At 49.7% G+C, this 25,181-nt stretch overlaps 1 protein-coding gene across 1 annotated transcript in view; it reads left to right on the top strand.

Moving 5' to 3' along the window:
- The first annotated feature begins 11,150 nt into the window (after positions 1–11,150).
- SLC37A2 (solute carrier family 37 member 2) overlaps positions 11,151–25,181 on the top strand; it is a 22,251-nt gene continuing 8,220 nt past the window's right edge. The window contains exons 1-4 of the mRNA XM_059930122.1: positions 11,151–11,209; positions 23,944–24,025; positions 24,480–24,573; positions 24,710–24,788. Coding sequence (XP_059786105.1) covers positions 11,151–11,209; positions 23,944–24,025; positions 24,480–24,573; positions 24,710–24,788 — 314 coding nt within the window. The remainder of the gene's footprint in view (positions 11,210–23,943; positions 24,026–24,479; positions 24,574–24,709; positions 24,789–25,181) is intronic.

Genomic DNA, 25,181 nt, shown 5'->3' with positions numbered 1-25,181 from the left:
CTAGGCAGTTCTACCTAAAACGCCTTGCTCTAATTGCTTTGATTTAATGAACTCTGTGGCTTCTCCCTGGCATTGTTCCAGTGTATTACTGGTAATTGTCCAATATTACTTACCCTTAGTTTTTAGCCCTTTTATGATGGGCAGGAATGAGATTGTCAATAACTTTATTGACTACCCACTGGGTGCAGAGGCTAGAAATGGCTGCCTTCACATCTTCCAACAATTTAAGGTATGATAGGTAGCAGGTATTACTTTTCTGTGTTTACTTACTTAGATTCTGGTTTTGGAAGCAAAATATTCCTTTGGTTTCACTTTAAGTGTAGTGAGCATAGTTTGCTTTGTGTCCCATCTTGGACATTTTTCCATGCTTCTCCGAAAAGAAGACTTGGCAGATTGGATATATTATAGAGAGAGATAAAAGCAAACGTTCTCCTGGCATGCTAGGCCCCTTCCAATGGGCAAAAGACTTTGAATATGCTGACTTTGGTTTTTAAAGCTCTCTTAAGGTAGAAATGAATGGTCCATGTCTGGTCTTGCTCTCAGTATTACTGACCACTATTAGAGGGGTGTGCCGAAGAGAAGTCAAATCAATTCCTTTTGATTAAGACAGTTTGGTGTTGTACTTACTGCACGAGTCATCATCCTTTCCAGGCCCCAAGATGAGATCACCCTTGGTAAACATTTTACTCAATTCTTGTCTTAGGTTCCTCCCCCTGCCTCAAAACATCTACGGAAATCATTATACGGAATCCACTGTGTATAATAAATTAACTTCTCTCCAGTTCACTTGAAACCAAGTCCCCCTAAAACCGAGTTCCCCTGCCGAGTTTGTGATTAACCTCTTTATCTAGAACTTGATTCCCTTTCTGGTCCTGCCCCTGGTCCCCTCACGATTGAGGAGTATCAAAGAAAAGAGGGGATTGAAAGTGAGCAGCACCCTGTGGGGTCCTGCCGTGTACAAAAGTCCCTCTGTGTCCCCCATTTCTTGTTTGTAGGAAAAGGCTTTAGTCTCCTAAGGCTTCCCTGAGTTCCAATGAGCAGACTCAAGCAGTTGCTAATTAGGGAAGTGAGGGAAGGCAGAAACAAAGGAAAAGCAGTCAAGAAACAATAGTTCAGCAATAAAACAGAGTCTGAGTTCCTCCTCAAGGGATACATGTTACAACCTGACACATGTTTTTGAGTTGTTCTGCAGGAGCTAAGGCCGCCCTCCCACCCATGGGGACTAAATGCTGAACACGAGCACGTAGACCCCAGACTGGTTGGAACCAGAAGGTTGATGATAAAGATTCCTGAAACATCACCCTTTTACCTTACACACCAATCAGAAGAAAGTCCATGAGCTGATCACGCACCCTGCAACCTCCACCCCTGATGCTGCCTTGAAAACCCTTCCCTGAAAGCCATCAGGGAATTCAGGTCTTTTGAGCACGAGCCGCGCCATACTCCTTGCTTTGCACCCTACAAATAAACGCTGTGATTTCCTTCATCACAACCCAGTGGTAGTAAATTGGCTCTGCTGCACGGCGGGCAAGTAAGACCCAAGTTCAATTCAGTTACACACTTAGAACGGTACCAGCTCTGTACCATATGACATTTGATGATGTAAATGATGACATTTACATTTGATTTGCATTTGGGTATTTGATTTTATTCATTGTTCCATCCTACTCTGAGCCTTCTTACCACTAAAGCCAGATTTTTTTTTTTTTTTAAGGTGGAGAATCAAGGAAACAGGGTTTGCCTAGCTGCCAAATGGATGGGTGTGTTGTTTAAATTATAGATTAGCACGTCTCCTTTATTGCTCAGCCAGTGGGTGAAATGATGCCTATCTTCGAGTCCTTCCTGGCTTAAAACTGTAGGTACCCTCACCTGACAGGTTCAGCTACAGGAGGAACATGTCTTACCCTATTTTCCCAGGTGGACTCTGTGTTTTCTCTAAGGAGTTCAAAGCAATTGCTACAGAGCTGAGCAACACATCTTTTCCTGTCACTATTGGGACTTTATATCCTACGCATGAAACCTGACTGACTGTCATACAGCTCGGTCTTTTAGGGTTCAGCCTCAGGAGCCTTTTTCCACATAAGGTAACTCCTTGTTCTTCCCTTACTAGTGACTTGGCTCAGGGATGGTAGATGAGGGCCTTTCTCCCTGTGACTCCTGCTCTGTAAAAAACAAACAACAAAAACAAAAGCAACAACAAAAGACAAAAACCCGGAAACAGAGCTGGGAGTGGGAGGGGAAACCACATAGACATAAGGCAAGAAACAGGCTGAGACTGAAATTAACAATGGAAGATCAAGGGAAAAGAGAGTTTGAAGTAGAACGGGATTGGAGCTTGAGCCAACACAATCGGAAGTTTAGCTAGGCATGGGTTTCTGAAAACTGTGGAGATGTTTGTTATTAGTCTAGGAGACTAATATAGTGTAAGTGGCTTATACTGTAGTGTCTGTAGTAAGTCAGTCTACAGTAAGTATAGACTTACATACAGTGGCTTACGCTGGAAAATCCATTCATGAAGGAATGTCATCAGGCACAGATAAACAGTGATAGCTGGAGACTTAGTTAATGCTCTACTAAATATGTATTTTCTTTGTATTACATTTTCTGAACTCCATACCTACCTCTTCCTCTTCACCACTGGCAAAATGGAAATGTTTGGATTAATAGCCATTAATGAAACTTAATTTGACTCCAGGAGTAAGATGCAATTAGATCCATACAGCTCTACACCTGGCCTGCCAGGCAGCACAGGGTAGGGAATTTGTCTAGGCTGTGGTATAGTTCTATCGGACATACAGGAAATAGGTTGTGATGCTCATTTCAAGACACACTGCTTTGATGAGCCAGTTATCCCAGTTTCATCACGCCTCGTGCTTCTGTGCTCGCCAGGAGTCCTTCATCAGCTGAGCGCTGGGACTGTAAGCCTTGCCAGGTCAGATACACAGGGAGATTCCCTGGGACTGGTTCCAAACTGGGTATTGCTCCTGTGTGAATCTCACAGGACTGAGTCTGGCCTCTTCTTGGGACTCGAGGGTGCTGGGTGCAGGCTAATAACATGTGGGTCAGGAGATCCCCTTAGGATTAATAGGCCTTTTGTTTGCCTGAAATTGTCCTTCCAGTTCTCAGTCTTAAAATTTTACTCACCCTTAAGGCAAAGTATTACTACCACCCGCTCTGTGAAAACGTATCTGATTTCTCTCAATCAGAAGCAATTATTCCTCCTTGCCCAACCATAGTATACTACTTGTATGCAGTACGTATTTTTTCTGCCTTACATGATAATTGTTTATATACATTAAAAGACAATTTTCAGAAAAAAGTAAACTCATGACTTTCATACAGATATTAAAATGAACATGTTGATATTAAAGTGAGCATGTGTTAAAGACTTAAACCCCTAAGGAAAATAAGCAGCTGTTATAACTCATTCCAAGAAAAGGCAAAAGAAAAAAATTACTCATATTTATATGAATAAAGGAACGCTGTGAAAGTTCAAATGGAGACAAAACTGATTTCCTTCTATAGTTATTTAAAATTTGCAGAATTGTAAATTAGATCAACTATCGGCTAAAATTAGATAACCTGGAGGGGAGTCCTCTAGCCAATGTGTAATTTTCCACTGAAGCATAAAATGTTTTCTACAACTTCCTTTGTTTTGATCAAAAATAGTCTCCAAGAAAGGCTATTCTTGATCACAACCTAAGGCTGGTCTCATTAGATTGGGTCTAATTATTCATATAGGTGCAGCAAGAGTGTTAATTTATGATCCAGGTCTTCTTAAGTTTGCTTTACTGGAAGTTTTTATAAGGAATTTCAGATTTGATTTTTAAAATATTTGTTAATTAACCAGACCGAATATTTATTCATAGTTCATCTGTTTTCAACCTGTTTGTATTTGTTAATTTTGAGGCTTGTGTGTGTGTGTGTATGTCTTAAACCTCCTACCGTGCAATAAATAGACGAGGACTTTACAAGACTTGAAGGACTTGACAAAGTCACACAAGGAGTTTGAAAGAAACTGATGAATTTTCTGTTTTGTTTTTTTTTCCCCTCGAGATGCCTGGGCGTATGCCCCTCTCTCTGGCTGAAGCTCTGTCATTATAAACTGGAAAGAACCTGTACAAATTCATGAGCAGGAGGGGGGGAAAAGGTTTAGAAACAGGGCTCAGTCAATAGAAATTACTAGAAGCATACGGTGAACATTTAGTTGATCTTGAATTCGGAAGAAGGGAAGACTTGGATCTAAAATAGGATTAGGACTAGGTTTAGGTCTCTCTCCCAGGAATTTCAATCTCGAGCTCAGTTCCTGCATCTTGCAGCCTGACTGTCCTTCGCATATTTTACAAGGAATGCCAACAGCACACTAAGAGCCAGGGATCTGAGACCAGTGCAAAAGAGATTTGTGGAGAAATTATAGGGTGTAGGTATTGTTGGGCCACAGGAGCTATAAGCGAGTTTTTCCAGATCTGGGGCCTGCCTCTGCTGCCATGGACATCGAAGGGTAGCAAGAACATCTCCAGTTTATATAGTGCGGCACCAGTTTGTTTATCCAGAACTTCTTTAATCTTACTAGTAAACTTCTCCCTAAAAGACCTTCCCATTCTTGTCTGTGAAAAGCATCATAGTTCTCTGAAGTCACATGCTTCTCATTTCTAAATCCAGTTTCCAATTTTCCTTTGTCCAACCTGTTCTCCCTGTTTCATTCCTCTTGCTTTACAATGGTGCAGTAAAACTGTGCTCCCAACTGTAGATATAAGAGAGCAGCAGTGTAAGGCAGGGAGGCATGTCCACAGTCACCCCAGGGGCTGCGAAGGAATCTGATCTTCTGACGGAGTGGCCTTGGGGAGAGCTGGTATCTTATCTTTCCACCACCACCATTATGTGATTTCAGAACATGCCTGTTTTCTTCTATAAGCTTAAAATTTCTTGTCTTTGGAATGGGGAGGAGTATTATCTCCTAGCCATTAAGTGGTACAGAAGAAGGTGTTAGATAAAAGCAGAGTTGGAATAATTTGGAATCAAGGGACTAATGCTGAAACCTGTACTGATGAAGGCAAGTTAGATGTTAACTTGAATTAGCATGGACAGCTGACCTTGCCACTCCACAGCATATTCTGAAAAGAAAAGATTTATATTAAAAGGTAAATTTGTACCATCCCCTGTTTCTAGAATTAGCAAACTGAGAACTACTAGGAAGAACTAAAAAGTTGACAAAGAGCTCCTTTTTTTTTTTTCACTTTTTACAAAACTTTTTTAAAAACAATGATATATATACAGGAAGCTGCAAAAATAGTTCAGGGACGAAACTTTACCCAGTTTCTCCCATAGCTATAGCACAATATCAAAAGCAGAAAGTTGGCATTGGTACAGAATGTATGTATGGTTCTATGTGTGCCATTTCCACACGTGTTGATTCATATAAACACCACCATGACCAAGATACAAAACTATTCCGTCACCGCAAAGACCTCCCTCATGTTACTCCTCGAAAGTGACACTCGCACCCCTCCCTGTCCCCACCATCCCTAACCCCTGGACACCATTAAGCTCCTTGCCATCTCTATAATTTTGTCATTTCAAGGAAATGGAATCATACAGTACGTGGCCTTTTGAGACAGATTTTTTTTCACTCAGCACAATGCCATTGAGATCCATCCAAATTGTGTGTATTAATAATTCTTTTATTTGCTGAGTAGTATTGGGTGTACCATAACTATTCACCTGTTGAGGGACATTTTCGTTGTTTCTAGGTTTTTGCTATTGCAGATAAGGCCACTACAGACATTTGTATACAGGTTTGTATGGACAGAAATTTTCATTTATGGAAGGCAACTAGTGGGTTGTATGGTGAGTGTATGTTTAGTTTTTTAAGAAAGTGACAGCATGTTGGATCATGTTTTTAATACTCTCTTCCAGGCGGGTGGTAGAAATTCAGGTTTCCTACTTGGCCTCAGTTGATACCCGTGGGGTGGTGGAGAAGGGCATCTCGCTACAGTTTGGAGAGTGGGAGATCTGGGTCCCTACTGGGCCTCCACTGACACCACCCTGCATGAGAGGGGGAGGGGCCCTCCTTACTGCTCCCCATATGATCTCCGCTGACACCATGGTTGGGGGGGGGGGTGGCGTGCTCATCACCACCGGAAGGTGGTGAAAGTCCTGGCTTCCCAGGACTCGGAGTTCCCAGACACCGCCCTGACGGCGGGGCTGAGAGGATGCCTCATTCCAGCCAGGTGCAAATGGAAGGTGAGGCCTCCACTTTGCCTCTGCTGATAGAAGTGGGGCGGGCTGCTGTGCTCTCTGTAGTGTTTGGTTGGAGGGGATGCCCCTTTCTTGATCCTTTACTTAGCTGGCTAGCTTTTCTTGGTGTTTTTTCCTTTCCTTTTTTGTCTGTGCTGTTGGTGTTTCTGGACTGGGTGCTGGCTTCTCCAGAGCCCAGCCCAGGATAAATGAAGCAAAAAGCAACCCAGACAAACCACTACTGTGTCTTTCCTCAGATCTCGAGCTTCCTAGCTAATCTTCCTTCTTCTCTCCACTTTTTCAGAATTTTCTTACGTTGCTGTATATATAATTCCCAGGGTTTTAGCACTTAGCAAGAAGAATAGGGAGAAGTGAGTCTATTCCATCTTGATCCAGAATCAGAGGTCGGCAAGGGCTTTTAAATGGCCATTTCTCCTCTAAGAACATAAATCTGATCGTGTCTCAACCCTTCTTGCAAACCTCCTTTTCATAACCCCCAACTGTCCGAAGGACAAAATCCCAACCCCTTAACATTGACTTTGAAGGCTCTTCGCTACTTCACCACAAGTAAAAACGGTCATATCTTCAGCCCCTCCTCACTGTGCATGTGTGCTCTCCAGCTACACAGAATTTTTTATGCACCATCTCTTAAATAGACCACGCTTTTTCATGCTCCGCTGTTTTGCACATGCCTGTGTCCATGCGTTCTGTTGGTCCTACCTTTCTCTTCTTCTCTACTTGGCATGCGCCCAGCTGTGCTTCACATCTGCTTCTCATATTACCTACTGTGGAGCCTCTGAAGCCTCTTCCAGGGTCATCTGATCCTTTCTCAGTGCCTCCTTAGGAGGATGAACATACCTCTTTAACCTGTTTCCTGTTTGAGTCAACCTGTTCCTCTAGGGCTCTTTGAGGTGGAATTACATCCCTATACATGTCTGTCCCATTCAGCTGCGACTCCTTTGAGATTAGGGGCTGTGCCTCTCTCATTCATCAATGTATCCTGCCTGGCACATAGTTGGCACTCCAAAAGTGTTGATTAAATGAATATATTAATGAATTGTTACTTTCAGATACTAGAGCAACCAAAACTTGTCCTCAGCTTGTGTGAACAGACTACCTGAGTCTGCCTTTTATCGTTGCCATATATTCCTTTTTATTTTTCCCCCTGAACAAAGCAACTTTGGGAGACCATAAGAGTTTAACCACTTGCCCAATCTGCTCCTCCCTTCCCAATGACTGCCTCCTTTCAGGTTGTCCTTATATATACCTGCTGCCACCCCGGTTGACTATTTGAGAGCAGGACTGTCCCCTTGTTTGGCTGATAGTGGTCCCCAAAGCCCATTCTTCAGGCCATTATGAGCCATCAGTCCAGTCTTGAATAGACTGAAGCCCCTCCTTTTGACCAGTCATATCAATGCTGGGGCTTTCTTTGCCAAGCCCTTCCAAAAGATTGTCTTTTATTGAGAAACAAAATCTTTTTGGATACATGGTCACCTTGCTTATTTATCTTTTGATTGTGTTGGCTGGAAGAAGTTTAAAAGCAACTCTTCTTAGCAAGAGTTCAGCATCTGATATATTTGAGATAATAATAGCTTCCTTCATTTTTATGACACTTTACTTAACCCATACAACCATCCTTGTCAACCCCAAATTATTCCACATGTATTATCATAATGTTTACAATAACTCAGTGAGTGAAGTTGTATACACACACACAGATACCCACATACATATGCATTCACACACACACACACACACACACACACACACACACACACACACACAGGATATTAAAGACTTTGCAGGTCAAATCTATTCTGTTATACCCATTGATACTTTTTAAGGACTCTGATCCTTTGGCACCTATATTTTGTTCTCATTTATAACGGCCATTTGTTTCCATCAGTTGTAGTCAATATCTAATCCTCAAGCTGTATATAAGCTCATGCACATATAATAATTGCTCCACTTATCAAACCTATTTAATACGGCCAGACACTTTTTATATGCATAATTTTAAATTCTTACAGCCACCTTGCAAGATAAATGTTATTATCCACATTTTACAGACGAGAGAGCTGAGGCTCGGAGAAGTAGGAGCGCCAGAGCTGGCTCTGCCTCAAAACCCATGTTCTTTTCACTACACTTGGCGTCTCAGTCAACAGGCCTAATATGAAATTGAATCTTTAAAAGGTTGAGTAATCCCAATTTCTCCTAATATCTCAACTCCTACCCCACTAATCAAGGGTCTGGGTTTTGACTCTATCACACAAAAAAATTGTGCTATTCTCCATTTAGTGAGACAGAAGTGGGAGAACGGAGACGGGTTCAAAGAATGATGATCGTGTGTGTGCAGGGAAACGCGAGGGTTCTGCTGCCTAATGGCTTGTCCTCGTGGCACTTGTTCTCACAGACTTTCTCAAGAATTCAGGTCCCTGGGTCCCTTTGAAAAAACCAGGGAGGACACTCGTTGCTATATCTAGAAGGACCTAAGCGGATAACTGACTACCCAAAAAAGTCCCATGGATGGTCAATGAAACTTGCTAGCAATGGGAACTGGTACTTGATGGGCAAAAAGGTCATTAACTGCCAGCTCCTGTTTTACAGGTGTCTGATACTAAGGCATAGTAAGCATTTTTGACCAATTATAGGGCTACCCACAATAAGAACTAAGACTCTTTTTCTTTAGTGTGTGGTTCAATCGCTCATTCCCTCCCTCCTTATTGCCTTCAGATACTGCTGTCCACACCCTGCCAGGTTTGAGGAGGTAGCGTGTGAAGGGGGCCAGATAACAGGAAGGTGAGTCAAGGGTAGAGAGCTTGTGTAGCTGAGTGAAAGAAGTATCCTTTTGTCACTCCCCCAAGCAGCAGGAAGCGAGGAGATTGTCAGGTCACACACAGGAGCAAGCGAGGAGCATTGGTAGGAGTGTCCCTGCTGCCATCCTGGCCCCTGAATTCACAGGAAGTCACTAGGACAAGGCAAAGACTGTCTCAGGACTGGCCCTGCTCCCAGCCACTCATTGGCACAGCATGAATAATAGCCATACCACCATGAGGGCGTATTCTTTATGCCTCTCTGAGGGTTCCAGCCACAGACAAGCATGGTCCCCTGAGGGGCACAAAGACACCTTCTCCAGAGGGGCATGTAAAGTGAGTGCTAATGAGTCTTATTCCTTGGCTCCTCTCTGTCTGAAATGGAAAGATAGATATTCCCCACTACTGAAGTCTGGATAGCACCCCTGGAGCCCTGGCGGTGGGCTCCTCCCTTCCCTTGCTGACGTCCACGTACTCCTCCCGTGTAGCTTCAAGTGACCTCAGCTGCTTCCTTGGCTCCTCTGTATTCAACTTTATCCTTCCCTCTAGTCCTTTGGACACAGGCAGCTCTCTTCCTGGTGATATCATCTCATTATCTCATTTTATTTTCCACCTTTAATCTGCCTTCTTTCAGGCCTAATGCCTTTTGGGTGTTACCGACCCCAGAGCTGTCCGTCATACATTCTGGGACAGCGGGTGTCTGCTGGGATTGTCCCAGGCAAACCAGCATGGGTAGTCAGTCTTCTCAGATGGATAATGCCCACCTCCCTGACCTGTAAGAACGAAACGAATGTACAGCTGGGCACCCTGTGTGGTATAATTAAGGGCTGGGTTAGCTGCTGGTAGCTGCGCTCTTCCTCAGTGTTTCAGCTCCATACCTTACACAACCCAGCACGGCTTCTTCCTTCTATCCCGTCCCCTTTCCTTTGTAGTCGTCTACCTCCTGCCCTCTGTTTGTTGCTGTCTTCATTTCTGCCACGAGACCCCTGCCCCTGACTGCCTGGCGTTAAGGGAGGATTTTACAACTCTGTTTACCTCTTTTTGCCTGATTCCGGGGCTGGCAGCGGCCAAGCCCACTCTCCTGGGTCTGAACCTGTTTGGTGTAGCCGATACTGCCCTTCTCTGACCTTGCACTTTGGGTCTGGGCACTCCTAGGAGTGAGGGGCAGGGTGGGCTTAGGGCTGAAATCTATCTGCCCAGACAAGTTCCTAGTTCACGTTCTATTAACCATTTTATTCTCCAGGCCAATGCTTCCCTCTATAGTTAGTTCACCCTTGGGTTCATAGACAAAGATCTCACAATCACTGCTTTTTATACGTGGAAACATACCCTGGACATCTTCAGGCTAGAGGTCTGCAGAGCACTTTTAAGAGCACGGAACTCTGTGCCTCAGACGGGCCCTTCACTGTTGCACGGCTGCGGGCCTTCAGAAGGGAGAGCAGGAGTGGCCGCCGCACAGTCACCGTGGGGAGTAGAGGCGGGCGGGGCGGGGGTGTCAGTCTCTCCGTGGACAAGGTGCGGTAGGGTCCTGTCTGGCTCACTGCGTGGTCTGGAATCTGAGTGAGACAGAAAGTCCCTGTTGGGACACCTACGCTCCCAGGGGGCGCTGGCAGTCAAATCAGCGTCCTGTGGGACGCTGGCCCTCCAGCCTGCCTCAGTTTCCCGATCTGTGTCGGTGCCCCAGCTAATCAGGATAGGAAGGCACGCAGGAGCAGCTGAGGGCAGACGGAAGATCACACACAGCTGACTGCGTCTGGGATCGCAGCTTTCGGTTCCCCGGAGGGAAGTGAGCCGACAAGCGCAGGCCGAAGGGGGGGCCCCAGAGGCTCGGAGGGCCGCGGGTCCCTAGCCCCCAGGCAGAGCACGAGAAAAGTCCGTGCTCGCGGCCGGCCGGAGGATGGGCGGTGGGCGTGCGCTTTGCGCTCGGCCGGGCCCGAGGGCGGTCAGGCGCAAGGGGGCGGGGGCTAAAGGCCATGGTTTGCGAGGTCGGGGCGGGCCGGCCGGCGGGGCATTTAAACTCTGGGGACCGCCGGCTCGGGGCGCGTGCCCAGCTCTGCATCCTCCTCTGCTCCGGCTTCGCTTCGGGTACCGCCGGGCAAGATGCGGTCTTCCTTGGCGCCGGGCGTCTGGTTCCTCCGCGCCTTCTCCAGGGACAGCTGGTGAGAGGGCCTGCGGGGTGGGGGGCGCCGGGCCAGGACGGCCTCCCGCTCCCTCGGGTTCGGCGGATCCGAGTCGGGCGGCCGGGAGTCCCAGCGTGCTGGCGTCGGGGGGGTAGGGGGGCGGTGCGGCGCGGCGGCGGGCTCCGGCAGGCTCTGGCCGGTCGTCGGGGAGGTGGGTGGCACGCACGCGCCAGCTCGCTCCGCCTCCGCAGGCGCCCTCCCTGGGAGGCTGCCCAGGAGAGTCTCCGCCGATGCCCGTTCGCGTGCGCACCTCCAGGCACGCACACCCCGCACCCGTCCCCGGGGAGACCTTCAGAGCGTCTCCTTTATCGCCGAGCACCCGCGGGAGCCGGGCTTGCAGGCGAGGGAACCGAGGTCAGGGCGTGGCGGAGTTGCTGAAAAAGTGGCCATTGGAGTTGTCGACTGGTTCTTTCGGTCTCTTTTGGCCCTTGGATAACACGAAGGCCAGAACCCAGTGGTCCTGGGAGTTTGCCTTGAGGGGTTCCGGGCCCTGAGAGACACCCTCCCGGGAGGACATACGTCTCAGATCCGAGCGGCAGCTGCCCCCCAGCAGGGTGGTCACCCCAGCGGCGGCCCAGCGGCTTCCACAGGAGTTTTCCTCCTGACCAAGGAGGCCTGAGGAGGCCGCGGATCAGGGGGTGTGTGGTGGGGTGGAGGGCTTTCAGCCCATTCTTCATCGGAGGCCGCACTGGAGCACTTTTCTTGGTCTGCACAGTGTTTTGTTTTGTTTAATATTGTGTTAGTTGCCATCATTTTCAAATTATAAAACAACGTAAATAGCCAGATTCCTCGCTTCTCTGATGTAGCAGTCTCAGGCCTAAATTCCCCAATCATATCATTAGGAGTAGGAGCCCCTTTTAGATGGGGTGCAAGCTCTTAATATGACCAGCTTGTTCCCGTTTTTTTTTAAAATTTTATTTATTTATTTATTTATTTTTGGCTGTGTTGGGTCTTCGTTTCTGTGCGAGGGCTTTCTCTAGTTGCGGCAAGTGGGGGCCACTCTTGATCGCGGTGCGCGGGCCTCTCACTATCGCGGCCTCTCCCGTTGCGGAGCACAGGCTCCAGACGCGCAGGCTCAGTAGTTGTGGCTCACGGGTCCAGTTGCTCCGCGGCATGTGGGATCCTCCCAGACCAGGGCTCGAACCCGTGTCTCCTGCATTGGCAGGGGGATTCTTAACCACTGCGCCACCAGGGAAGCCCCTTGTTCCCGTTTTAAAACAGAAAATCCTACATCCCCAGCCCCCTCAGTCCTGGGCAAATCAGGATGGTCAGTTGGTGACAGCCCTCATTGGGGACAGTCCTCACACTCCCAGCCTTCCTCACTCATTTAGATTATTTATTTGGTCCTTTTTGAGCTTAGGACTCTTAAAAGATATTTTTCAGAAAAAGATAAGATCATGATTCTCGTGAGGATATAAAAATGAACACGTGTTAAAAAGATTTAATTTCACTCATAATGAGGGTGCCAGAAGATATTATAATTGGCACAAAAGAAAAATCCAGGGAGGGGAGAATGGGGGGTTATTGTTTAATGGGTACAGAGGTGCAGTTTGAGAAGATGAACAGGTTCTGGAGATGGATGGTAATGATGGGGGCACACCAATATGAAGGTACTTGATGCCACTGAACTGCATACTTTAAAATGGTTAAACGTTAAATTTTATGTTACATATATTTTACCACAATTTTGAAAAGAGAGAATACAAAGAACGTCCCCATTTATAAGTTCGGCATATTGAGGCAAAACTGGTTGGGAGGGAAGACTATTGAAACTCTGTCAGTTCATGGACATATTTTATATGACTTATCAGTTACTTACCACTTCATGGAATTCAAGCTTAGTGAAAGGCAAGAATCAGATAACTTGGAGGGGTGTCCTCTGGGCAATGCACAGTTTTCCAGAGAAACACACATTTTTTTCCCTACAGTCTGCCCTGCTGGGATCAAAAATAGTCTCAAAGAAAGATTATTCTTGATCACAAAATAGGGTTGGTCTCATTAGATTTGATCTGATAATCTATATACATAATTTACTATATAGGCCTTGTTAAGTTCACTTTGCTGGAAGTTTTCATAAGGGATCTTGGATTGGACTTTTCAAAGCCTTCTATTATTTACTGTTCTGAGATTAGGAAGCCAAGCCAAGGGACTGTCTCCACTAGGTTTTACCTGCTGTACCTATAAATTTAGGCAAATTCCTCTCTTCTTGAGGTCCCCAAAATATCCTAAGTTACCTGGGCCTGCCAGGGAGTGACCTTCCTGATTTGTGTGTAAGGGAACACAGTAAGCCAGTTTTCTTAGGCAGGTTTTGTATTGGGTGTCAACCTTAATTCCTTAAAAGTGGCAGCAACATCTGATTAAATGAGCATCATTGTCAAGTACGACATTCCAGGCAAGGCCTTGGTTGTAAAACCAAGTTTTCTAATATGTTCTGGTAAAAAAAAAAAAAAAAAAAAGATTCTTATTGAACTTTTGCAAATAACCATATTTTATAAAAAGCAAGAAGACTCAAAAAAAGTTTCTGAATTCCGAGGGGTCAGGCAGGGAGAATAAGGTATTTACAAATGTTTCAGTTTACAAAAACAGGATCTCCTAAATTGTTATGGGATACAGACAGCTTAAGAAGAAAGAGAAAGGGCTTTCTTATACATTCAGAAGATTGAACACTATAACAACATCAGTAATATTCCAAACGTAAGTGACAGCCATTCCTTATCAGTTCTTTCAGTCCTAAGTGATTAATTCTTGTTCTGCTGAGTCTTGGGTTTGCAACCTCATAAATGGGTCTTTGGGTTAGGGTCTTTGCTGAAGAGTTTTGGAAATGCTGACTCAGTCCACTGGTATATTCTTAAAGGTATCTGAGTGATGTCATCAGGAGTACGTACCCACGAGTATGTACCTGGTCCTGTGCTTTTCTGAGACAGTTCTTGTTTGCTAAAGATAAAACCTTTGGCCTATAGCTGACTGCGCAGCCTTTAGGGAGCATCAGAGTAGAACAAAAACTATCTGTAAGGGACAGAGACCTAAAAAGGTATGGATTAACTTATTAATGATAATTTTCAAAAATGAATGATCTGTTGAGAATTCATGACAAGAAAAATGCAGCTAACAAGGAAGTCTGATTATTCCTGAGGTATGTAAAACAAAATAAAGCCAATCCAAAAAAAAAAAAAAAATAGACAATGTCTAAAAACACACTAAGGCTAATTTCAAAGAAGACAGTGAACATTATATCTGATTTATAAAAATTATGAGCATAATTTTTATAGAGGAAAAAATCTTGAGATATATAAAAACCCCAATACATAATTTACATAATATACCAAGGAGATACCAAGAATGTTGACTTAAGAGATTTAGTAAGTCTGGAGTAAGTCCTAAACATCTATGTTTTAATAAAACTCCATAGGAAAGTCTGATGTACATCCCCGGTTGAAAACCACTGACCTAGAAGATGCTAGATTCAAATTAAAGAAGTAAGGTTGCAGCCCAGGTAACATTTAAAATCATAGCTGAAATCATGACTGGTAACATTATAGTGTTATCATCAGGCAAAGCACAACCAGGGTGCTGATGTATAGAAACAGATCGTGGACCAAGAGGGCATTGAGAAACCTTTTGAAATTTCTCACACAGCAAACAATTTCTGAGATACTTATATAAATAAAATATTCTACTTCTCTTTTTTTCCCTTAATAAACAAAAATATATCTCATTACCATATATATTTGAAGTTGTATCTCTCTGCCATTATTGTTCCTTGTAGAGTCTTATTCATATACATTAATTATACCCTTTAACCAAAGTAACTTATATTTCAGAGAAAATGAGGGGCAGGGAGAGTGGATCATTGTAAACAGCCTGTCCCACTCCAGCATTTTAGAAGAGCTCAGGAAAGCACAACTCTCCACAGACACACACGTCATTTACACACTTGTTAAAGTGTGAACCCAACCACTGTGTTCTCCCACATCTCCCAGGTTTAAGACAGACCCGGATTGAAATCCTCTCACCACTGTGTGCCTTGTGTCGTTAACTCAGTTCCCTCATGGGTGAAAGTCAGGTGGGTTCTTGAAGGCAAAAGTGATCTGTGAACATTCTTGACCTCCCGTGGCTGATGGCGTGCACACGATAAGTGTGCTTTTACTTCTTTCCTGATGCATGGAGGTTTGGACTCCTAACAAACACCAAACGTCAATGTAGTTCCTACTGTAGGCACATTATTGTGTTAAACTGTGAGGCCTACAAAGATGATTAAGACACGGTCCTACTTTCTTGGAATTAAGGATCAAGCTGGAGAGAGGGCGTGTACTCTCATTATCAAATTTGCTGCTTCCACCTGTACCCAAGGAGGGCTTTTAAGCAGAAGTGAAGAAAGCAGACAGTCCTGGAGCAGGACACCAGAGGGTGGGCTGGCCCTGAGCTTTGGATTCCTTGTCTGTACCGTGAGGATGCTTGTAACACCTACCTCGTCAGGTCACTATGAGGATTAAAGATTGTCTCGAGATGCAGCAGGTAAAATACATCAGTGCCAGGCTCATATTAAGCACTGACTAAACATTAATTATTGACTATTTTTCTACTCGCGTTTCCTACTGCTCTGTGCCAGGCATTGTGTTTGTGGTTCACTGCAAGGTCTTTATTTGTTTCCCCACCTAATTCCCCATTATATGGGTATAATGAGGCACAGAGAAGTTACGTACCTGGTCAAGCGCCGCATAGCTAGTAGGTAACTGCGGTGAATTTGAATCCAGGTTAGTTAGGCTCCCAAGCCCACGGTCTTTCCTCCCCGTTAGAGTGTGGGAGGGGAAAAGAAACCATAGCCTTTGGACTTGAGACAGATCACTAAATCTCTAAGGCTCCAGGTCCTTGTCTTTAAAATGGAAATAGTAATGTACCTCCATCCCCGGGTTTTGGTGAAATTAAGTGAGAAGATATTTAAAGCACTTAGCCCTGTGCCTGGCGTGCAGTTAGTACTTGGTACTTGCACGGGGCTTGTGAGTTTCTGTGGAGGGAGGGTTTCATCTTCATTAGGGGGAACAGGTAGCATGTGCCTTGGTGGATCTGGAGGTATTCTGAGTGGAGCCGTGGAGCTGGCGAAGGCGCAGCAGTGAGGACGTAGCCTGTCTCGTCGGCACTGGTCATGTGCAGCCGCAGCCGGCGGGAGCCTGGGGCCTGAAGGCGCGGTCCCCGGACAGGGGGCTGAGAGGCACACGGCACGAGGTGTGCAAGCGGAAGGCAGAGACTCTGAGGAGTTCCTGCCCAGGAAGATGGTACTGCCCCTCCTTCTCCTGTCAGACCCCCCGGGGTCAGGCGGCCTCCTCACCGGAGTCACAGCCCCTCTGAGGCCTCCCCAGCCCTGGGCCTGGCCGGTGCCCTGCCTTCTGTGCCAGCGTCCGCGTGGGCACGTCTGGGGACAGATGGCAACGTGGGCATCTCGCCAGAGAGATGAGTATGGCTGCTGATTATGGGGCTGGGCCTGCTTCCTGGGGCCTGTGGGGAGGGAGCAGTTCAGGACTCGGAGGAGAGGAGCCTGTGGGAAGAGGACCAGGTGACATTCCCACTGGATGAGCAGGAATGGGTGGGGCACTGGGCAGGCAGGAGAGCAGGAGCTGCGAACTCCCAGCTCGCTGCCCTCCCCCACGCCCTAGAAGGCCGTGGCGGGCTGGGGGCTGCAGCGGGGACCCGTGGCTCTGCCCGCCGGAGTTTGCTGAGGTCCTGCTGCCAGATCCATCGCATCTCATTTAATCAACCCTTATGGACATCTCATGTGACAGGACTTTACTATCTTATTTAAAGGAAGATCAAAGTGAGGCTGAGAGGCGAAATGTTATCTCAGTTAGTCTTTAGGGCAGCCTCGTGTGACAGGAGTTTACTATCTCATTTAAAAGAAGCTCAAGCTGAGGCTGAGAGGTGAGACAGCTCACCCAAGGTCACAGTAACAGAACCAGAAGTTAAGACGCAGCCGCTTTTGGTCTAACGTCCTTTTCCCTATTCGGCCATGGCCTCAAACCAGGGACCCAGATGCTGCAAAGTAGCTTTCTCTTGTCTTCCTTCTCTTCCTGGTAACTGCCCAGAGATGCCCGGTAAGAGCAGCAGAAAGGGCTCCTTAAAAAGAGCGGTGATGGTGAGAGGCAGCTCCGAGAAGGAAGGAGAGAGCCTGGTGGAGGACCTGGAGGGCTGAGCCCACCGTCCCTGTCCCCACCCCCTTCCCTTCCTCGGGCTCCTCAGGCTGATCCCCAAAGAGCATGTGACCCTGCGTGGCTCCCTCCCCCACCCACACGTGACTGCTGTCTTCTCCCCCAGCCGCCTTCTGCTTCCTCTTCCTCTCTGCTGTTTCCTCTTTCCCCCCTTACAGAGCAGACTGACGCACACCTCCCTGGCTTTGGGTGGGGCGGTTGGCCTCAGGGGCCACGCACTGGTCTAGAAGGCAGCCAGGGTTTGGGGATGGTCTGTAATGGATGGCCAAGACCTTACTTCTTCCAGTCAAGCTGTACCACCTGAGTGCTGAGGTCGGAGCTGAGCGGTCCCGAAGTAACACCAGAACTGGGGGCAGACACCAGCGTCGGAGTCTCTGCAGCCCACAACGCCCCCATCTGATTGTCCCCAAGCTGGTGTGCGGGGTGGAGGCGGGGTGGGCGGTATCACTGCCCTCGTTTTGCCCTCTGGCTCATGCCTCCTCCCCTGGGTCCTTCACGCTGGGGAGAAGGAGTAGGTGAGGGTGAGCCGTGGGCTAGGCCTCCAGGGAATCCCGAGAGAAGAGTCCTCATCTTAGCTCCCTGGGGAGGAGGGCCCCGCCACCATCAGCGCATTCCCACCTTCACTCTTTGCGTAGCCGCTCTTCAGAAGAGAGACCACCAACCACCCACTGACCACTTCTTCCAAACCCTACCAGCTCTCACACTCTTCCAGAGTTTTTCCAGGTACCTAAACGAAACCTCATGCTGTAGCTAAAAGCCACGTCTTTTCATTCTGTCTAAGCACTCAGGCTTCCCCTGCTTAGATTCCTTCTCAAGGCAAAGCAATCAAGCCTGTATTTTCCTCTCTCCTAAAAAAGATCATTATCTTATCTACTCATTCCTTCTAGAAAGTCCCGGGCTCCTTGTGCTACTAGCCAATGGCTCCCTTCTCTGGGAAGGATCTTGGGACCGAGCCCTGTGTCAACCTGATGTCTCTGAGCAAATGCCCAAGTTCCATCTGGAGGAAGGGCAACAGGTAGAGGAGTCCTTGGGCTGGCTCTCAGCCCCAAGAGGGCTTTGTTCCTCTCTTCTCAGAGGCCCTCCCAGACCTGGCCTATCCCCGTCCCATCTTGTCAGCGGAAGGCCTGGCTCAGGCTGTCTGTTCCAGGCTGGCCTTTGCCTACCAGGATGTGTCCCAGTGGCAGTGGAGGACTTAGCAGGGGGCGGGGGGATGGCATTGTCACCATTGGCCTGGTTCTTACTGTCCCCAGCCCTCTCTCCTTTTCAGATCTGCTGAGTCCCAGGACAGGCACATCCAAGGACAGCCCACCAAGTGGCACTTTCCTCCGGGCAAGTGCCAAGGGCACCTGCAGCTACAGCCAGCCCGGTCTGTCCCGTGGCCAACCTGAGTAGCCCCAGACATCTACTCGCTGCCCCAGACTTGGCTTAAGGGCTGGGCTGAGGCAGGAAGTGGTACGGGTTGGTCAGTGAGGGAGTTTAATTCCCTGTTGGCCTGCCATGGGAATAGGGACCGTCAGCAATGTGGTTGCAAAGCAAGGAGGGGGATGCAGGGACCAGGGGATGACTGGGTAGACATTGGAGAGAAGGGACCTCTTTCCACTGTCTCCTAAGGTCAGCATCCTTCTGCTGGGCTGTTTGCTTTCTGTTGTTGTGATGGGGGTGGTAGTAGGTCCTTTGGGGTTTTGTTTGTTATCTGTTGCTGCTTTGGCAGACATCGTTCTTTGTCCCTACCTCAGAAGCACTTCTAGTGCAAAGTCTTAATGAGGTCCATAAAGATATCAGCGTGCTCATTTGAAAGAATAAATTGGACTGTCAGCTAATAGTTAAGAGATAGCTGGTCCACCTCTTTATCTGACTTGGTTACTCAGTAACCAGCGCTGTGTAAGGGGAGGTGAGATTCTACGAAGTGCCATCTCTTGCTAACACAGACTTAGAGGGTCATAGGGTGGGCACCCGGCCTGGAACAGTCTGTGGGCCTCGCCATGCATGTTCCCGGGTCTCTGGCCTGCTTGCCCAGCCTGGACAGCACCTGGGCTGCCATCCCTCCCCCTCACAGCCGCCCTGGGACAAGCTAGGCAAAGCCCGACTGTGTATCTTTCCCCCTGCTCCCTTTCTGGGGCCTCTTGATTCTGAAAGAAGGGCTTGTGAAAGCCGAAGTGAAACTTGCGGGTTCTACAGGCAGCAGGAGCACGTCAGCTGTCTTCCCTGTGAGCTACTGTGAGTTTGACAGCCTTTGTGTCAGCCCAGCCCTTCACCGGACCCATGTCCCCAGTCCCCTTTGAACTATGGCACCTTGGCCTTTTTCTCAGAAGAGCTGCCAGAGTGGAATGGAAAGAGGACTTGACTAAGGGGAGGCCCCAGGTATGCCCTGCCCAGCGAGCTGTGCCCCTCCAGGCTCATGCCGCCATTGTGCTGCCGTCCAGGCAGGGAGTCCCAGAGGAGGCCACTGCCCGTCCTAGCATCACACAGCACGTTTGAGGTCCTTCCGCCCCACCGCCTCCCTCCCTGTGACTCTCCTGCTATCTTGGGTGTCAGGTTTTCTACTGAGGGATGGAGTTAGAGCTGAGAGAAAGGTCAGGCCAAGCTTCTGGACGGGGCTGGAACCTGGCAGAGCAGCGTGACTGTGGACCTCTGCTAAGCCGCCCTGTCTACTCCCAAGGGAGAACATGGGCGGGCCCAGCGGACCAGCCTCTGCTCTGTCCCGTTGCAGGCTCCCGCATGCACACTGGCAGCTTTGGGGCATCTTCGTGTTCTCCAGCCCACCTCTGTATACTAGGCATGTGGGGAGGCGTGGCCATGCTGGCCTCCAAATCCCTACCTCACAGGCAAATCCAGGGCCTGGAACCACCACCGCTCGGAGGAGTTTGGTGCTAACCCACACCCTGCTCACCTCCCGTAACAGAGCAGCACGGGCTGCCTCCGCCCCCTCCAGCTTTCCTCCCTCAAAATCTGAAATCATAGGAGTGGTCATTTTTAAGTGCCCACTGGGTGTGAGGAACATGTAAGAGCTGTCCTATGCATCGTCTCATCAACCTGTCAATAGCCCTGTGAGAAAGGTGATAAACTCTACTTTGCAGATGACTAACAGGTGTAAGGAATGAAATCAGGTTTCGCCTGATTCCTAAGTCCTTGCTCTTTTCTCTTACAGCTCCCTGAAATGCACCACCGAGGGTCTCCCTGGAGGGTGGCTGAGGGTGGATGAGGCAGAGGGAACCGGCCCTACCTTCTGCGAGGAAGCTTGTCTGGAGCTTCCCAAACTAATCAGCAGGGCAGAGCCCTGGGTCTTCATCTGGCTTAGCCTGGGAGGTGTCCAGAACTCTCTGACCTAGAAACTCCCACCCCTCTTCAGTGACTCCCCATCACCCCAAGAGACAGTCTAAACTCACCCAAGGCCCTCCATGACCTGTCCCCTCCCTCCTTCCCCGCTCCCTCGCCTTCCATGCTTGGCCCAGTCCCACCTTCCAGACTTCCTGACTACACAGAGTTCCCCAGACAGGTATTGCTGTTCACGCCTCTGCACTTTTGCACACGAACTTCCCTCTCCCTGGCACCGCTTCCCGCCCCAGCCCTGGTGGACCTGGCCACCTCCTGCTTGTTTGTGAAGATCCGGCTGAAGCCTCACCTCCAAATCCTTTTCTGTCACTGCTCCCATCCCAGCTGGTCTCGGTGGCCCTGCTTCTGTGTCATGCAGGGCTGCCCTCTTTTATGGCACTGTCGCACCAATTCTGTTTGTCTCCCTGCTGACCTGTGAGCCCCTGGAGGGCAGAGGTCTCTCTTACAGTTTCTCTGGGCCCCTAGCACAGTGCCTGGCACATGGTAGGATGTGGATGGGAAGGCAGTCCTGTTTCTGCCAGAGAAAATCGAGATGTCAGAAATGGGCCTGGCTGTGCCTGCTGTTCTGTCATAGCTTCTGCCACCCAAGGTTGGGAGGGACAGGACTCCAGGAGGCAGATAAGGAAGAACACCGGGGACCGCAGGCCGGAGAAAGTCCAGGGCAGGTGATCTGAGGTGGGCAGGTGTTGGCACTTGGGGCTGAAGCAGTGTCGTCGTGGGAGGAGGGAGGGAGGAGAAAGGTGGCTGCCAGCGGGGCCGTGCCTTTTGATCCCTCGTTGTCTCTGAGCAGCTCCTGAGCGGGCTCGGTGTGGGCTCGCCATGGCTGAGTTGCAGCCTGGGCCTCCCTGCCTGGCCTATCGAGGAAGGACAGTCAGCGCCGGGGGGCTCAGTGGGGCCTGGGGGTCTTTCAGGCCCAGAGGAGATCTGATCTGTCACCAGGGTCAATGGCTGTATCCATGTGGCAGCCAAGATAGACTCAGCTGATCCCGGGGGGCCGTAAGGGTGGCCCAACAGAGACGTAGGGCCCAGGGTGAGAGTCACATTGTGTTCCCCTGTCTCTGAGCTGGGTGTGATTGGCACTGTCCTGCATGGGCATCTCATAAGGAAACCGGAGCCAAAAAAGGCTTAGGAACTTTCATTTGGCTACACAGTGAATTAGAGTCATCCCTCAAAGCTTTCAGCTTTTTTCCAGACCCAGCAGCTCCCCGGGCAGGACGCTGGTGAGTGTTATCTGCAGGGCTGTGATTTTCTTCCATCTTGTGCTCTTTGAAGAAGCCCCGCTGGGCACCCTCTCCAGTTCTCTCAGAGACACCCCCAACCCTTGCCACCAGATTCTGGAATTCCCTGAGGTAGCAGTCATGGGCCATTTGCCAAGTGGAAAACGTTGCTGCCACCAAGCTTGTCTATGTCACAGGGCCACTGTGACAGTCCCTTGGAGTAACCCCAGATTCCCTGGAGAGCCCCTGGTGACTCCCCGCCCCCATGCACCCTCGGCAGTGGGGAGCCAGAGAGGCCGGGCAGTAGAGAGGAGCGTAAGATTCAGGCTAGAGAGTCAGAGCTTCGTTCTTAGTGGAATGGAGAGCCACTGAGCGATGTTAAGCCAGGTGATGGCGGGGGCACGTGTACCTTCATTCTCTTCAGAAGATAAACTGTGAGGCAGTGGAGGGAATGAGACAGAGAATGAGTCCAGTGGTGAAGGGCCCTGGTAGCCCAACCTGAATTCAGCCTCTGCTGGAATACCCCTTCATCTCACAAGCAGGAGCCTTCACGACGTGCTCGGGGGGAAGTGATTTGGGGTTTGGAGGCAGATGTCTGCAGAGGGCAGACTGAGCCTCCAGTGTCCTGGTCCTTTGGTTCGTGGATCCCAGGGATAGAAAGGGTTTCAGGCCCCCTTCCCCTTCTTCCCCACCTTCTCCGTGGGCTCTTTAAGAAACCAAGGCTCTGGTCTTTCTCCTGGGCTAGAGTCCTTGCTGAGGTCTATTCTCCATGTACTTCCTGGCTCCCGAATCAGTGCTGACTCGACTCAGCTGATGCTGTGACTCAGGAGGACGTGGAGGCCCTTCCTCAGACCCTCAGCAGAAGGGGAAGAGCGGGGCATGCAGTGGAAACTTCGGTGGTGCCCGGCTGAAGTGCTCTTTCCGCCCCAGACCAGCGCATGGGACGAGAAGCACTGGTGCGAGAGGGCCCATGTGATGCGTGAGCCACAGGTGGAAGGGATGACCCCTCTGTCCCGTGGGGTGGACGAGGCAGAGGACCTGGGCTCCGTCACCAGCTTTCCCTCTGTTGCCCCATTTCCAACTAGGTTTTGGGCTCTGCCCCTACTGGGCTGCAGCAGGTGCTGTTTCTGCTGTGTTCTAGGCTTAAGAGCAGTGTTGACCTCACTTTATTTATTTATTTTTAAAATTAATTAATTTATTTTTGGCTGCATTGGGTCTTCGTTGCTGCGCGCGGGCTTTCTCTAGTTGCAGCGAGCGGGGGCTGCTCTTTGTTGCGGCGCGCGGGCTTCTCATTGTGGTGGCTTCTCTTGTTGCGGAGCACGGGCTCTAGGCATGCAGGCTTCAGTAGTTGCGGCTCGCGGGCTCAGTAGTTGTGGCACACGGGCTTAGTTGCTCCGCGGCATGCGGGATCTTCCCGGACCAGGTCTCGAACCCATGTCCCCTGCATTGGCAGGCGGATTCTTAACCACTGCGCCACCAGGGAAGTCCCAACCTCACTTTAAAGATAGACCCTTCTCCCACATCAACCTCCTACCGGTTTCCACCATGTCCAGTATTTTAAATACAATTCTATCTCCCTGCCCCCATCTCTCACACACACAGAGGCACCCCGACCTTAGTGAGGCCAGAGAGAAGTAGAGGTGATGGGCCGTGGTAAGAGCAGTAGGGGGTACTTTGGTGTCGTCTAGGGCGCTGATGCTGGGCTGGCTCTGTCGGGAGGCCTCGGGAGCGGGAGCAGGGATGTAGGGCCCCCCGAGCACTCTGGCCTCCGGCATCTGTTCCTACCCTCCCCTTGGCCTCTGCCCCAAGGAACTTGTGTCTGGAGGGGAGCCTGATGTAGAAGAGTTGGCGGTGCTGGGGCTCCGAGGCCGCTAGAGTGGGCACGGGTGGGACGCTTCCTGGGCACAGTAGAGGCTGCGGGTCCGAGCTCCCTGCTAACCCGGCTGCCCACCTTTCCCTGCAGGTACCGAGGCTTCATTCTGCTGATTACCTTCTTAATCTACACCTGTTATCACATGTCCAGGAAGCCCATCAGTGTCGTCAAGGTGAGGCTGGCCTGGGGGTGAGGAAGAAAGCAGGAGATGCTGGGCCCCAGCAGAAATACACTTCCGTAGAACGGTCTGGAACTTGGCGTATAACCATCCTTGTTCCCTTACCTTGGTCACTGAGACTGCTCCTTCCCCCCGGCAGAGTCCCACTTTTAGCAGTTCTTTTTTCCCAGGAGAGTTTCCTGGGTTTAATCACCAAGACGGTGGTGTCGGGGGCTGCGGGTGGAGCCAGAGAGCAGACACCCTGGGCCCTGTGTCTACCCTGCTCGTAGAACCCCCTTGCCCTTCACCGAGGCTCTGCTGTGGCCACTTGCCCCTGGAGCCAGTTCTTGCCGGAGGAGGGACCGTGGGGTCCAGTCGAGGGGGGCAGTGGGGCTGGTGTGTTGGAGGCTGCTTGCTCCTTTCGGGGCCACAGGATGCCCCCTGACCTGTGCGCCCATGGCTTCTCCAGAGCCGTCTGCACCGCAACTGCTCAGGGATGATCCAGCCCATCAACGACACCCACAGCCTCAACGACACCACATGGTGCAACTGGGCCCCATTTGGTAAGAGCGGGGCAAGCTGTCCTTCCCCACACCCCACTCCCCCTACCCAGGAGAGGGTCGTCCGGGGCCGGAAAGGGCTTCTTGCAGGGGCGTCCATGCAGCCGGCCAGCTTTCTGTCTCTCCCGTCGGCTTTCAGATCAGAGCAACTACAAGGAGCTCCTGGGGGCAGTGGACAACGCCTTCCTCGTGGCCTACGCCGTCGGTATGTTTATCAGGTGAGAGAGAGGCAGAGCCTGTGACCTCCCGGAGTAGAACCGTTCAGAGCTGCTGTCTCCCCTTGGCCAACCTGGGGGCAGCAGGGTCAAAGGGAAAAGCTGGTGGCTCCCCCAGGCGGACATGAGACAAGACGTCCCCACGTCCTGTCAGCCCGTAGCCAGCGTGCTCCGCGGTTACCGAGCCTGCTGCCTCACCTGGCCAACTCCCGCTTTTGGTAATTCTTTTTCCTGGAAAGGCTTTCCTGGATGTCCTTTCGAGTTTATTCACTCAGATGGCAGTGTCAGTGGTGTGGCTGGAAAATGGTTTGTCCTGGCCCGGGGTCCTTCAAGGGTAGCCCTGGATGCTAGGAAAACCCCAGCACGGCTTTTACGTAGCAAGCATGATGTTTGCTC

This window comes from Balaenoptera ricei, chromosome 8 (genome assembly GCF_028023285.1).
Source record: "Balaenoptera ricei isolate mBalRic1 chromosome 8, mBalRic1.hap2, whole genome shotgun sequence".
NCBI lineage: Eukaryota > Metazoa > Chordata > Mammalia > Artiodactyla > Balaenopteridae > Balaenoptera > Balaenoptera ricei.
Note: the sequence above shows the minus strand (reverse complement) of the source record. Positions and strands in the feature narration are given on the sequence as shown.